Below are 14,350 nucleotides of genomic sequence, written 5' to 3'. Positions count from 1 at the left end.
AGAGATGATCATTGCAATAAGGTGTAACAGTGCAACTCACCTGCTCATATCAGGTAAGGACAATTCAAATGTCTAGGGTTTCAGGCCAGAGACTTACTCAACTCATGAAAACATTAGTGGCTGTGGATATGGATGCAGGTTTGTCTGAATGCTCTATCCATTATAGCACAGCAGCTTTTAGACCACAATTCCACTTACGAAAATCTGCTTTACTTCAAATTTCAGGACACGTTACCTGTGTGATTGCTTGCTGGACAAGATTCTGGCTTTCACCACTTGGTACTCCTGGCACTGCTTGACCCATAAAGGCAAATCTAGTAATGGGTAAATAAAATCACATTTTGGATTTGTTTTACAGCTAAACTTAATGAAGTGTTAATAATATGAGATTTTGATATAAACTAATCTCAGAAGGGAAACAGTGTGCTCCTGGGCATGCACAGTCTGTTGCTTCACCTTCCCAGCCCCTGCCCTTTTCTGCATACCACAGAGTTATTGCTATGTGCAGAGGAATACAGCTGTTTGTGTGTATGACATGAATCACAAAATTAATGATTAATGGTAAAATTAATGCTAAAATTTACTTTGCTAATCTCCCAAGGAAGGTAACAGCTATCAGAATAACCTGAAATTTCAGTGAGCGGAAACTCATGCTGATATCTAAGAGAAGCTAAAATAGTCACAATCTTTGCCTACCTGTTCATGACCATTTGTGGCATGCCCATATTGTTCTGTGCCATTACTTTATTGATCCCTTTCAGAGCCACCATTTTCGCTTTCATTATAGGATCAGTGATTGCATCAAAATCTATGAAACCAAAATTTAAGAAGAATAAGTATTCATTATATAAAATAGCCAGTGTGGAGAAGCATATCATTTGTTCACCACTGCTAACCTGTTGAAGCCCATTTTTAAAAGTTTCATAATTATGACAGAAAAACTTGGCCCACTGACGTTTCAATTATTTTTAAAGACAATTTAATGTGGTTACTATAGGTCTTTTAGAAATTCACACTTAATAATTGGTTCAAACTACATTAAGACAGGGTGACTCTAATAGATTGATGCTAGAATGCTGATAGGCATCATAGGGAATGTTTCAGACAGAAGCAGTTCTCTTAGGTGCCATTTTCCCTCTTTATACCAGCCCTGAGCTGGTGCCAGCAGCATAATACCTTGTTTGCAAGAGAAGTAACCATAGTGCTGGAGGGAGAGAGGGAAGGATGCCTGGTAATGGACTGTGTAGATTGCTTTCACCTACCCATGTATTTGCTTTGAGGTTTTTACTCTACCTGTCGCCTTCATGACAGAGTCTTTCCTCAAGGATTTCCTCTTACTGGCTTGCTTCAACTGAGTATACAAATTTCAATAAATTGAAGTGAGAGCTGGAGCAGTGATCTCTCCCTAACTGACTTGCTAACATGACATTCTTGGCCTTATGAGAATAGCAAAAGTAAGTTTTTGCCATTCTCACACCTGCAGAGCATGTTATACCATGCTCTGAATCCAAAACAAAGAATATACAATGACAATAAGAATACTAACATATTAACTGGAGTTTGGAAACAGAATATACCAGTGGGGAATGTGGTTATAAGGAGTGGCAGTGTAACTGATCTGCACCTGCTTGCCCAATCCAATTGAACAGAAACACACACACTCTTGAATGCATATGCAAATAGAGAACATGAACAGAGTTTGGCAGAATGAAGAAGCATATTTGCTCTTCCCCTTGTGGAAGACACCTAATATGCTGCACCTTGTCCCAAATTATTCCCTTCACCTTTACTTCTCACTCAAATTCCCACTCATATTCCTCCTTCCTATACTAGGAGGGCCAGTAAAAATGGACTGGCAGCCCCCCACCCCCAAAATTCAATTGAGGTTGACAGCATTGTTTCAGGCTAGGCACCAGATGAATATTTCAGCTTCTATAATCCACGCTTTCAGCTGCTCAGCAAGCTATGTCTATTGGATTCCGAATACACACTTTCCCTGTAGGAACAGAAAACCTCTCGGACCTATTGCAATTTTTATTTTCTTTTTTTCTACATACAGATTAAACAAATTAGAAAACACAATAGAGATAATAAATTTTATCAAATGGTGGACATTCCAAGTATTAATACCGTACTTTACCATGTGTAAGACTAGGCTTTTTTATGTTAAAATAATGTTTAAAATTGGGGTCGTCTTATACACGGATAGTGCCGAGTGTATTTTCTTAATTTTGAGTCACCCCAAATTGTTGTTATACACGGAAAAATACGGTCTATGGTTGTTGGTTTCTATCGCACTTAGCATTATCAAAGAAAAAACAAAAACATACCAATGTTGGGGAAAAATGGCTCTGAACGTTGGCGAATCATGGCTTGCATCTGTCGCTGCTGCTGCTGCTCTTGCCTTTCTTGATCCAAAAGATCTTGCAGCAGAAGAGGCTGTTCTTCTAGCAGAAGAGGCCTCTCTCGATTTTGCTGCTGGGCTAATGTTTGTGGAATCATCATCGGCTGTGGCCCAGGCATACCACTGGGGCCGGGTCGATTTACAGCAGGCACAGTTTGATTACCAGGCTGCACTGCCCCAAAGCTATTAGCTGTCTGGCCAGGAATAAAGGCTGGATTTACCGCCGTCCCTTGTGAGAAGTTATGGCTTATTTGTGGAACCATGTTCACATTAGGTACAGTATTTTCCATGGTTTGACCAGCAGATGTCATTAAAGTTTGCGGCATACTTGAAACAGGGTTGATTTGTGCTGCTGGCTGTGGATTAGGCGGAGAGCCCAGAGGCCCGACATCAGGGTTTTCTGAATTCTCATTAGCTAACAAACTTGTAAGAACAGGAGTGGATCCAGAGATATTGCAAGAACCTTGAGCTGATGTTGGAGCAGGGCCCGGAACAGTATCTGAGCTGGGAACAGTGATTTCCTCATTCATATTTGTTTTGCCAGGTAATTCCACATTATGGGGCATCACAGCTGTTGCCTCTCCATCATGTAACTCTGTTTCAGTCATAAACTGAGCGCCGGAGGATGCCACACTTACATCTCTTTTTTCACTTTCAGATTTAGTTTCTTCTAATGTGTTTGGAGACATAACTTCTGTTTTAATTTCACTGACTTCAGCCGTTTTTTTCTGAGGAGACAGTGCTGTAGGAGTGGCAGGTTTTTCATCCTGCTGCTTTTGCTGAGTATCTTCTGCTTTGCCTTGTATTTCATCTATGGGGACATTAAGATCTAGCTCCTCACTAAACATACCTTTTTTGTCACCCAAATCGTGGTCTGGATCAGTGTAGGCAATTATGTCAAATTCGCCTGATCTTAGGAGGTAATCAAGGTGGCGATCATTTGTTTCAAGATTATCTAATGTGTCCAGTTCATCTCCTTTGCCATCTTCTGGGTCTAGATTTAGATTTTCAAGGTCCTCGTCAACTAAATCTTTAACCTCAACACCCTCAAGGTCCTTGACATCTAAATCTTTTACAGAGGAGTCATCAGGATCAAGCTTTTCTTCTAATCCATCAGTGGGTTGGTTGGGAATCTGTAAGTCACTTGCTGCCTCAGTAGGTGTTGCTGTTGGCAAAGAACCTCCTGAAAAAGCATCATTAACTGGTGGATGACCTAAAGAACACATGACTAATACAGGTGGGTGGTTGGGATTCACTATAGCTTGCTGACCTGGCGGTAAATGCTCCAAACCAGTTGCCACATGCAATGGATTGTTTAGGCTTTGAGAAGTACGTCTTGTGGGCTCTAGGTGTCTTGGGCCTTGACAGTCCTGTCTAGGTACAAATCCTGTATGTTGTTGATGCTGGGGGACTGTGTTCGTAATAGCTGATGAGGAATTAAAAGGAAGTCTTGGCCTGCCTTCGGGTGCTCTGTGACAGAGCTCAATAAATGCCTGCCCCATGATGTTGTGCTGTTGAACCTGAATACCTTGTGGTGGGAAATGCTGTGAGAGTCCAATAGGGTTGCCCATTTGTGGCTTGTTAGGGAGTCTAGGCATGTCAATTGATCTTCTGAGTTGTGGTGGAACTCCAGCACGTTGCATTTGCTGGGGAGGCCCAAGGAAACCTTCTTGACATGGTGGAGGACCATGACCACCTCCAGAAAAACCAAATCTGGGGGAAAAAATATTTGGTTGACTTGGATTGTACATTGTAGAAAGTTTACACAACAAATCAATTTTGTGGGATATTATATCTTTTGAATAAATTGAAGTGACACCTTTGCCATCCAATTTACATTCTGACTGGCTGTTAATGAAACAAATTATTGGACTAGATGTTCATTACATCTAAAGTAGCAATACATGCTTATCTTCATATTTTGATGACATCCAGAGTATGTGTCAAAACAGAGTGGACTGGTTTAAATTAAGGCAATTTACATAACTACTGAAATAATCAAGAAAAACAAGTGAAAAAAATCAAGTTTCAGGCTAATCCATGTATTATCTGGGCTAAACAAGCATTTACTGCGATAAGGAAATACAAGTTTGCAATATATTATTTATAGTCTGCTCTTAAACCTACAGTCTCAATAGAGCCTCATTACTGCCCGGAACATACCTTTGTTCTGTCATATATTTTGCACTAAAGAATTTAAACCTACTTGTAGAACAATTTTGAAATTAAAGATACTTGAAGAGGTCATATATTTTTGCCCCTGCTTTGTTGTTTTTCCACAGAAAAGCAAATGTTCAGCAGGTTTGATAAAGTGATTGAGTGTAGCCTTTAATGTGTTTGCAGCATTACATTGAGATATAATTTTAAACCGGAACATTTTTAAAGGGTCACTTAAAATAACCAACACTTAAAACATATAGATAAAGAACCCGCAAATTTATTAAACAATGACATATTTTATGATGAAGTAATCAAGAAGTATACCTAATTCCATGAGGTCTCATTGCCATTCCACCCATATCTCCTGGAAATTGGGGTCTATTAAACTGCCCATCGATGGGAAAACCTGTGAACCTCAGTCCGCTGGGAGGGACAATGGCTGACCTAATATTCCCAGGATACGGAGGAGGCGGCCTGTTAAAAATCTGGTTCAGATTTTCTTGCTGCTGCCATGGTTGAGTAGATCCTCCATGAGGTGCTATGGTAGGCTCTTGTGGCATTTTCTCTTGACGGATGGCATTCTTCTTTTGTTGCTGCTGCTGCAGAATAATCTCACGTAATTTCTGGCGCTGACAGGGAACAAAAACAATTCAGCTCATTTATTTATTTCATTCTTATCCCACCCTTTATCAGCAAGCAATCCCAGGACAGGTTATATACATAATGAAACATCAAAACAGAACAAACAGTAAATAAAACATTAGAAGAACATAGAAAAAGCACATAAGTAACACATATCTCCTTCCAGTATTAATATCACAAAATCAGTTCCCCTCTCTGCATCAGAAGCCTGAAGGAAGAGATGAGCTTTTAGCTGGTGCTAAAAACACTAAACAATGTCCGCACCAGCCATTATCTCGAGGGGGAGATTATTCTACAATTGGGGTGTCACCATTGAGAAGATCCTATTTTGTGTAACTGAGAACCGCTCAAGAGATGGGACAAACAGAAGGGCCTCCCTGGCAGAGGAAGGAAAATAAAGCAGAGGAAGGAAAATAAAGGAATACGTGTTCCTTCAGGTATCTCGGTTCTATGTTGTTCAGGGCTTTGTAATCACCAGTAAACCCTGAAGTGGTTTCACTAGGATACAGACAGTGTTAAAGGCCTGATACTGATGATAAGACTACTGCCACAGAATACAAAATACCTGCATCTTATAGTATAAAAGAAATGATTTACTGATACAACACAGCCACAATTGATAAGTTCTATCAACTCTGGCATCTCATGGTTTTCACAAGCACGTTATTCAAGAGTAAACTCACTTGTCTTATTTTTTCTGCATCTGCCTGAGACATTGTGGTCTGTGTATTTGTTGCTCCAGCTGTTGGTACTGGGCCAGGAGAAGCTTGGGGGAACTGTTTTCCCTGCAAGCTCATGGAAGAGTTTGCAGATGAGCCCAAATTCCCCTCTGATCCAGATCTTGGCTGATCTGCAACATCGTGGGGAAGCTGAGCGGTTCCAAAAGTTTCTGGCTGAGGTCTTGGAGTCATTGGAGGTTGATCATAAGGATCACAAGGTGGTGCTGTTGAAGCATGGCTAAAAGAATCTGTCACAGCAGGTCCCAATAGCTTTGGAGGCTGAGAACACGGATCTGATGGCCTTACAAATGTCCCAGGTAAGGTCCTGTTCTGTGATGCCTGCAGATAAGGATCACGATTTGACATGAGGGCTGGTCTACTGTAAGGTTCTGGAATTCCAGGCCTTGGTGTTGCTGGTGGTTGAGAATATGGATCACTACTAACCGGCCTTGGTGTACCTGGCGGTTGGGCATATGGATCAGAATGCCTTTGATTAGCTGAAACCTGAGCAAATAAGTCTCCAGTCTGTGCAGGTCTTGGTGTGAGTGGCTGATGCATGTATGGGTCAACAGCAGTGGGGCGAGGAGTACCCGGAGGCTGGGCGTAGGGGTCTGTGACTGGCCGAGGAGTACCCGGAGGCTGGGCGTAGGGGTCTGAGACAGGCCGAGGAGTACCCGGAGGCTGGGCGTAGGGGTCCGCGACAGGCCGAGGCGTACCCGGAGGCTGGGCGTAGGGGTCTGCGACAGGCCGAGGGGTACCCGGAGACTGGGCGTAGGGGTCTGAGACAGGCCGAGGAGTACCCGGAGGCTGGGCGTAGGGGTCTGCAACAGGCCGAGGAGTACCCGGAGGCTGGGCATAAGGGTCCTGAGCAACTGCCCTTGAAATAGTTCCAGACTGAGAAAAAGAATCACCCTGGTTTCGCACTACTCTTTGTGGGTGGGCAAAAGTCTCTTTTATTGCTGGATGCGGAGTCAGAGGAGGCTGACTATATGGGTCATTAGATGGATTGTGTGAAAAGCTATCTATTGGCCTTGGTGTCAAAACAGGCCGATCGTAGGGGTCCACAGACATGCGCCGTGGGGTTGGTGGCATTGAAGCGTACGGATCTTGTGGGGACTGAGTTGGGCGCATTGGAGTTTTAAATGGGCCAGGACTTCCCTCAACAGCAGGAATGGGAGTCAATGGTGGGCGTGCATATGAGTCAGCAGGAGACATCCGGGGCCTTTGAAACGCATCTGTTCTTGGAGGTGGTTTAGCAAAGGGGTCGCTGTTTGCCACTGATAAAGATCCTTTCCCTGGTTGTTCTGCAATTAAAGGTGATCTTGATATTCCCAAAGGTTTGGAGAAAGGTTCCGTTCCCATTGTAGGCCTGGGTGTATCAGGAGCTTTTGCATAAGGGTCACTGTTGACTGGAGACAAAGAACATGAATCTCTGACAGGTGATGGCCTGCTCCCTGTTGATTCAGATGCCGGAGCTGGCCTGGATAGGGGTGAAGGGGGTGGACAGATATCTACCGATGTAACAGAATTTATTCTGACAAAGTTTTGATTTTGGTTAACAGGTGGTGGCCTAGGAGTTCCCACCATTTTTGCATAAGGGTCAACAGGAGAAGGTGGTCTGGTAGAGGAGCAAGGAGGAAACATCTGTTGTGATGGTGCCTGGCAATGTGCATCTTGAACAGGCATTCTATTTGGTGTCGCAGGTGGAGGTGGGGCCTGTGGCTTTAAGAAAACATCAGAAGGTGTAGAAGTAGGGGTACCAGGAACCTGTTTTGTATATAATGTCTGTTGTGCAGGAGACATACTTCCATTGCCAGTCTGAGGGGTTAAAGGACTTTGAATCCCACTACTAGGTGTGTCTGAACCTGACTGGTTCAAAAGCTGCTGTGACCCAAGTTGTTGTTGCAGTTGCTGCTGTTGCTGCTGCTCATTTTTCACTTGCTCAAGTTTCTGAGTTGCTTCAATTTTAGCTTGCTGTTTACTTTTCTGACGCATTTGCTGTTTCAGGAAAGGAAAAAACCAGGTTGCATTATAACTATCAGGAAATCAAACAATAGTAAAGAACTCATAAGGACATTTTAAGGTCATTTGAAAAGTTCCAACAAATTAAGTATATGGAGGCAATTATTTCTAATATGTATATTATTTATGCAGGCTTCCAGATGACTAATATCAAACGTGCAGATCTCTGAGAATATATACTTAAATTTGCAGAAGAAAGACAACCTCTGTTAAAAGATACAGGGACACTGTATACCGTATTTTTCGCCCTATAAGACACACTTTTTCCCCTCCAAAAATGAAGGGGAAATGTGTGTGCGTCTTATGGGGCGAATGCAGGCTTTCGCTGAAGCCTGGAGAGTGAGAGGCATCGGTGTGCACCGACCCCTCTCGCTCTCCAGGCTTCAGGAAGCTATCCGCTAGCTGTGAGAGACCCAGCTCTCCCAGGGCTAGCGGAGAGCTTGCCTGCACCCAGAAGCTTGGGGCGAGCTGAGCTCCGCACGCCCCAAGCTTCAGGATTAGCGCAGTGCTCTGCTAGGCCTGGGAGAGCCGCGCGGCTCTCCCAGGGCTAGCGGACTGCTTGCCGGCACCAGAAGCTTGGGGCGCGCTGAGCTCCGCACGCCCCAAGCTTCGGGATTAGCGCAGCGGTCCGCTAGCCCTGGGAGAGCCGCGCGGCTCTCCCACGGCTAGCGAACTGCTTGCTGGCACCCAGAAGCTTGGGGCGCGCTGAACTCCGCACGGCCCAAGCTTCGGGATTAGCGCAGCGCTCCGCTAGCCCTGGGAGAGCCGCGCGGCTCTCCCAGGGCTAGCGGACTGCTTGCCGGCACCAGAAGCTTGGGGCGCGCTGAGCTCCGCACGCCCCAAGCTTCGGGATTAGCGCAGCGGTCCGCTAGCCCTGGGAGAGCCGCGCGGCTCTCCCAGGGCTAGCGGACTGCTTGCCGGCATCCAGAAGCTTGGGGCGCGCTGAGCTCCGCATGCCCCAAACTTCGGGATTAGTGCAGTGCACCTGGGGGGGGAAATAAAAAAAAATTCCTTTATTCCCCCCCCCCAAAAAAACTAGGTGCGTCCTATGGGCCGGTGCGTTTTATGGGGCGAAAAATACGGTAACTTTCTTGGACATTCCATCCAAGGTGAAAGTACCAGAGGCTCGTGAACTTTATTTTTAAAGGTCCTATTCTGAGTTTCTTATATCACACAAAATTATCCCTATGGTGGCTTGGCACATGAGCTAACATAGCATGCAGCTCACAATACATTGGTCTACATATGCTAAATGCACTGACTATCAAAATGACATTTTATTTCACTAGTGGGGGGAAACCTGCTAACTTTCTTGTGAAACACTATGTGGAAATAATCCTCCATGCATTTGTAATAGCTACGAGTAGCCTCTACAAATGCTCATGACTTGAGAAGTACCTTCTACACATGTGGTGCCTCACCGAGAAGCTGAACTATGAAATGGCTTTGAGTTCTTCAGGCATTTGCAGTATGGCGGGGCTTCTTAAACTTTCTAACCACGGGTCCAATTTGAGGGGCCTAAAACTTACTGAGGCCTACCAGTCTACATAGAGGAGGTACAGGGATGGAGCCAGTCACAAAACGGTAGCAAATGGAGGAAGTTTAATTTTAGCCCCACTTTTTGTTACTTTAAATTGAGAATTCTCAGTTAAGGTGCTAGGATTATGTAGATGTCACTTCAAAGGCTACCTATACTTGCTGTACACAGCCCATATACAAAGTATATGATAAACTACTATTTCCTTTCCTAGCATCTGATGTTAATTAAGGGCAGCTCTTTCTACAGCTGTACTAGACAAAAGGGGGAATCAAAGACCAAATGCAACACACCTGTCTAAATTTCCACTCCTGCTCATGCTCTGATTCCCTCTGCTTTAATGGGTCCTTAAAGAGTTCAGTGTCGATACGAGAGCTTGGATCAATGCTATCCTGCTGCTGCTGCCTTTTCATGGAATCATTAGACATCTGCACTTTGTTGATCCGCAAGGCAGCTCTATTATCTCGGGCTTTTTGCTGCAAAACAAGCACACATGTAATTTTTTAGACTTGTTTAGACTGATATTGGAAGTGATGCCATTCTTTATTACCAACACAATACCCACAAACGGTTTACAGGGTTTGAATAAATTTCACATAGGAAATAAGAAACTAGGACACCCTCGGTTACATTTCCAGAAAGGTAGCCATGTTTGTTTGTTGTAGCAAAAACAAAGAGTCTTATGGTACCTGTGAACTACTAATCTTCCTAGACACACACACCTATGTCATATCAAAGGTGCAGTTAGCAAAACACACACACACACACACACACACACAGAAAACAGTACAAGAAAAAGAGTCCTATCCATGTGTTTTGCACCAACAGCAGCTTCACTATTTCATGAAACATATGAAGAGAATTGGGACAATATCAGACATCAAGCTAACCACTGTAAGCAGTAAACAGAGCAAATGGGAAATTAAAAAACAACAGACATCATTTCAGTTAATAATATAATCAATTTAACCATTTAAAAACAGCTATAGGAATTAATTTCCGGGTGATGTTCATGATCTTTACTTTCCAGAGGATCAAATCATCCTGTCAGTTTTTTAAAAGTTTAGTGTGCAAATTCAACACTAGGTTTTTAGAGATGCAAAACAGCAGTCAGAAGAAAGTAAGTATGGCCCCAAATGCATAAAAAGTAAATTAAGAAAACTAACTGAAATTCATGTATGTAAAATGCACTTTGCAGAAGCAGTGTGCTTTACAGCAGTTTTAAAACTTAAAATACTTTTAGACTAATTAATGGAAATCAGAGGCATAACATTTTTTTCTGTTTCAACAAAAATGGCAAATACTCATTACCACATATGGAGCTCTTTCTTGTGAGCTTGCTTTCCTCCACAATTTAGCAATTTGCTTCACTCTTGTAGTCCAATCTGAGAATGCAGAGGAGAAAAGGGAGTAAGATTTTGTTATTTTGCATTGATTTGGAATATCATCAATGCATCAGTAAACAGTAAACATGAAACTGTTGCCTTTTTCAGAATTCAGAAAAGTTGAACTTTATGAAATAAGGTTGGTGCCTAACAGATTTGTAATGCAAGGTTTAACTCAGTGGACTTCCTGTACTGGCAAGAGGTTGGATTAGATAAGATTTTTTAAGGTTTCTTCCAATTTATGATTCTACAATTTATAACATACCTGGGAACTCCTCCTTTAGATTTGGAAAATTGATATTTGTGTACAAAACAGGTGCTACAGTTGCCATTTCCCCAAGTGCTTCTTCCTTTTCCCACTTAAGAGTGCTTCTCTGCGCGTTAGACATGGTATCACCTTCACCATCCAGTGGTGTAGCAGAAGGAACCCAAGAACTGGTGGGATCATTCATCACCGCATTAAATGCTGTATTCTTATCCCTGGCAAAGCAAAGCAAAATAGGCATTTGTTCATTTCAGTAAACGGAAATACATTGTTCCAACAAACACACACAAATAGCAACACCTCAAAATTATTAATAATTTTGGTTACTCTAAAACCCGGGAAGAAGAGAAATCAGAGAGCCCAACTCGTTAGCATCATTATAGGTTCAATGAATAGCATTATAGCGATGCTGAAGTAGAGGATATATCAAATTATTCCATTTTACTCACCTTGTGTCTGTGTATGGTGGCTGTGATATTGTAGAAAATGAGCCTATACCTCCTCCCGGAACCAAAGTTGTACGAGGGAGATGGGGGCTTGGTCCAATTAGGCCATTTATAAGTGGAACTCTTGAAAATGCATTCTCTCCTTTAAAGAAAAGTTGAAAACACAAATAATATTTATTTATAGCAATTTATTTACATATGGGCTTTTAGGGCATAGCCCACCCAAGGTGGCTCACAATAACATAAAGCACCATAACTTCAACAATCTAAAATATCATAATTAAAAAACTGATTACTATCCAAAAGCCAATACTCTATGTCAGGAAAAATAAAATGTAATAGTAGTACTTTGCATGTGAAAAGCAAACTAAAACTCTGCTTCACTATTTCACAGTACTAAACTAAACCATTTGAAGGGACATTTTCTGCATACACCAAATATTAAACATTCAAAAATTTTACTCTGTTCTGAAGACTTTGAAAGAAGATAACATCCAGGGACTAAGCTCAAATAACTCTGCCTCTCACATCATGCTATTTTGCAGACTAAAGCCTTGTTTTGGCATTGTTTTCTGGGTTCTGAGATGCTGTACAGGAGACAATGTTTGGTTTCAGGAACATATAATGTTCCTTATTCCTTGGCTGGAGCCAGGAGGAGCTGAAAAGATGTTGGCCAAGCATCCTTGAGTACAGGGGTGGGAACCAATGAAGTAGCGGGGGCAGGGAATCTGTCAAGGGCTGGCTTTCTTCAGGGAGAATTTACCAGGAACTGAGCGACTGTGGGGCAAGGAAGAGAAGAGACAAAAGTGGATGGAATTTGCAGCACTGAAGAATGTTTTCTGCCACCTTTTCTTCCTCTTTCTACCTCTCTCTCACACATACACATACAACTTCGTAGAGAAAGATAGAGTGGCCCTGCTCTAACCAGAGGGCTGGATATAGCCGCCAGGCCACAGGTTGTTCACTACTGTCCTAGTAGATAAGAGACAGGCTGTATCAAAAGAAACATATCCACCCTTATAGGATAACTTTATTGATAAAAAAATTACAAAAACAATACTCTAGCTTCTAGTTTTCACAAGACTGGGTGACAATGACTGAATTGTGTGTGAATTGCTAGCAGTTGCATTTATATTTTTCAAAAAAAAAAAAGATAATAAACAAACCTTGATTATGCAAATGCATGAGTTGAGGAGGTGGCGGTGGTGGGGGTTGTGGCAAAGGAGTTGACTGAGTAGCTGAAGGGCTCAGTACAGCAGTAAATAGGTCTTCAACATCCTTTCCTCCCAGCTCTGCAAAACACTGCATGTGAGTATATAAGGTACGGTTGCATTTAGTAAGCTTCATAAAATGATACTAAAAAGCAAGAGAACATACCTGGAATCTTGTACAGTTTGCCAAGAATTGCACCTGAACAAAGTAAAATCAACAGAAACATTAGCAAACATATACGTACAGTGAATTGTGGTAATTGCAACTAATTAAAACCAAGCAGGAAGTAAATCTAAAAAGAAGATCCTTCATGAGCCAATGATATAAGAGAAACATTTACCATCTGTGACCATCTTGTCCAGTTCAGGGCTCAGGATTCTATCTAACTGTTCTTCACTCAGTGGCCGTGAACTCTGACTGACGCTTTGTGGAGGTATAGAGGATGGATCATCCGATATGGGTCCAATATCTAGTCCAGCTGATGGAAGGAAAAGTATGGTTTTAACTAAAAGACCAGCAATAAGCTGAGGTGCCTAGTTTAACAACTGCTTGGAAAATATATTTGAAGCATATTTTTCTATAACACACCCAACTAAAAAACTCGTTTGGTCTAAGAAACAAAGATTTTGCAAACCTGACTGAATATTTTCGTGAATCATAAGCCTCTCCTGGTATTAAGAACTTAACAATTCCAACAAGTGATTGGGTTAATTTAACATTAGAGGCTTCTTTGCAAATATTCATCAGCAGGTAAGAGTTAACCTATGGACACTACAAAACTGTCTCTGGAATAGTTGAAGGAGGAAATATTTTCTTTAGAACTGATATAGATACATTTACAGAGAACTTAATATTGTGTCTAAATCTGGTGAAACAAAAATAGCCTGCAGAAATGGATGACTCTACCCTCTTTGTAAGATTCTTTGTAAGACTACCTTTTCTAGTGAAAAAGAACATTTGCCAAAGAGAGCCAAGAATACACTGGGGGCTTTTGCCCAAGGCGCTATCCTTAGATGATAGGTGTGGTTTGCCAGAAACATTATTGTGTCTCTTTCCACCTTTGGCTCTGGGGGTGGCGCTGGGGATGCTCAGCAAAAAACAACATTCTGCTTGGCCTTTTCTCCTATATATTACACAGTAGTAGTTTTTTGTCACAAGTCACTTCCTGGTTCTGAACTTCCTGCAAAGGCGTCTGTCATCAATTACAGTAAAAGAGAGACTTCCCTCCAGGCTCTTCAAAATATATCTCCATCTCCTCTCTGAACTGCTTTCTCTATATTAGAACCTGTAGTACTTCATCTATTCCATAACTGATCTAAATCTGGATTCTGTCTGTTTTGTGTGTGTTTTTTTACTTACATTATTTATTCACAGTATTTATATAGGTCACCTTGTAATAATATTCTCAGGGTAGCTCACAACAGGAAATAAAACAATTTAACATTCAGTAACAATGATACTATGAAAGTACAAATACAGCATAAAACCAGTTGCTGAGAAGAGAAACAGCTGAAAGCTGAAAGAGATTAAAAAGTATAGGAAAATAAAAAAAGATATT

The 14,350-nt window shown here is 42.1% G+C and overlaps 2 protein-coding genes across 4 annotated transcripts in view; one reads left to right on the top strand and one right to left on the bottom strand.

The window, feature by feature from the left end:
• Window positions 1–14,350, top strand: part of GALNT11 (polypeptide N-acetylgalactosaminyltransferase 11) — a 243,969-nt gene that overhangs the window by 61,763 nt on the left and 167,856 nt on the right. The gene's annotated exons all lie outside the window — the stretch shown is intronic.
• The window catches only part of KMT2C (lysine methyltransferase 2C), a 143,986-nt gene that overhangs the window by 26,573 nt on the left and 103,063 nt on the right, over window positions 1–14,350 (bottom strand). For all 3 annotated transcript variants that reach the window (XM_082192087.1, XM_082192088.1, XM_082192089.1), the window contains 12 exons: window positions 13,133–13,270; window positions 12,958–12,990; window positions 12,747–12,872; window positions 11,584–11,722; window positions 11,135–11,349; window positions 10,796–10,869; window positions 9,778–9,960; window positions 5,890–7,923; window positions 4,889–5,193; window positions 2,331–4,117; window positions 697–808; window positions 236–314 (listed from right to left, as the gene is read on the bottom strand). In XM_082192087.1, coding sequence (XP_082048213.1) covers window positions 236–314; window positions 697–808; window positions 2,331–4,117; window positions 4,889–5,193; window positions 5,890–7,923; window positions 9,778–9,960; window positions 10,796–10,869; window positions 11,135–11,349; window positions 11,584–11,722; window positions 12,747–12,872; window positions 12,958–12,990; window positions 13,133–13,270 — 5,225 coding nt within the window. The remainder of the gene's footprint in view (window positions 1–235; window positions 315–696; window positions 809–2,330; window positions 4,118–4,888; window positions 5,194–5,889; window positions 7,924–9,777; window positions 9,961–10,795; window positions 10,870–11,134; window positions 11,350–11,583; window positions 11,723–12,746; window positions 12,873–12,957; window positions 12,991–13,132; window positions 13,271–14,350) is intronic.

Source organism: Podarcis vaucheri, assembly GCF_965113315.1.
Source record: "Podarcis vaucheri genome assembly, chromosome: 12".
In the NCBI taxonomy this organism is placed as follows: domain Eukaryota; kingdom Metazoa; phylum Chordata; class Lepidosauria; order Squamata; family Lacertidae; genus Podarcis; species Podarcis vaucheri.
The sequence above is the reverse complement of the archived record's forward strand: the minus strand, read 5'-3'. Positions and strand labels throughout refer to the sequence as shown.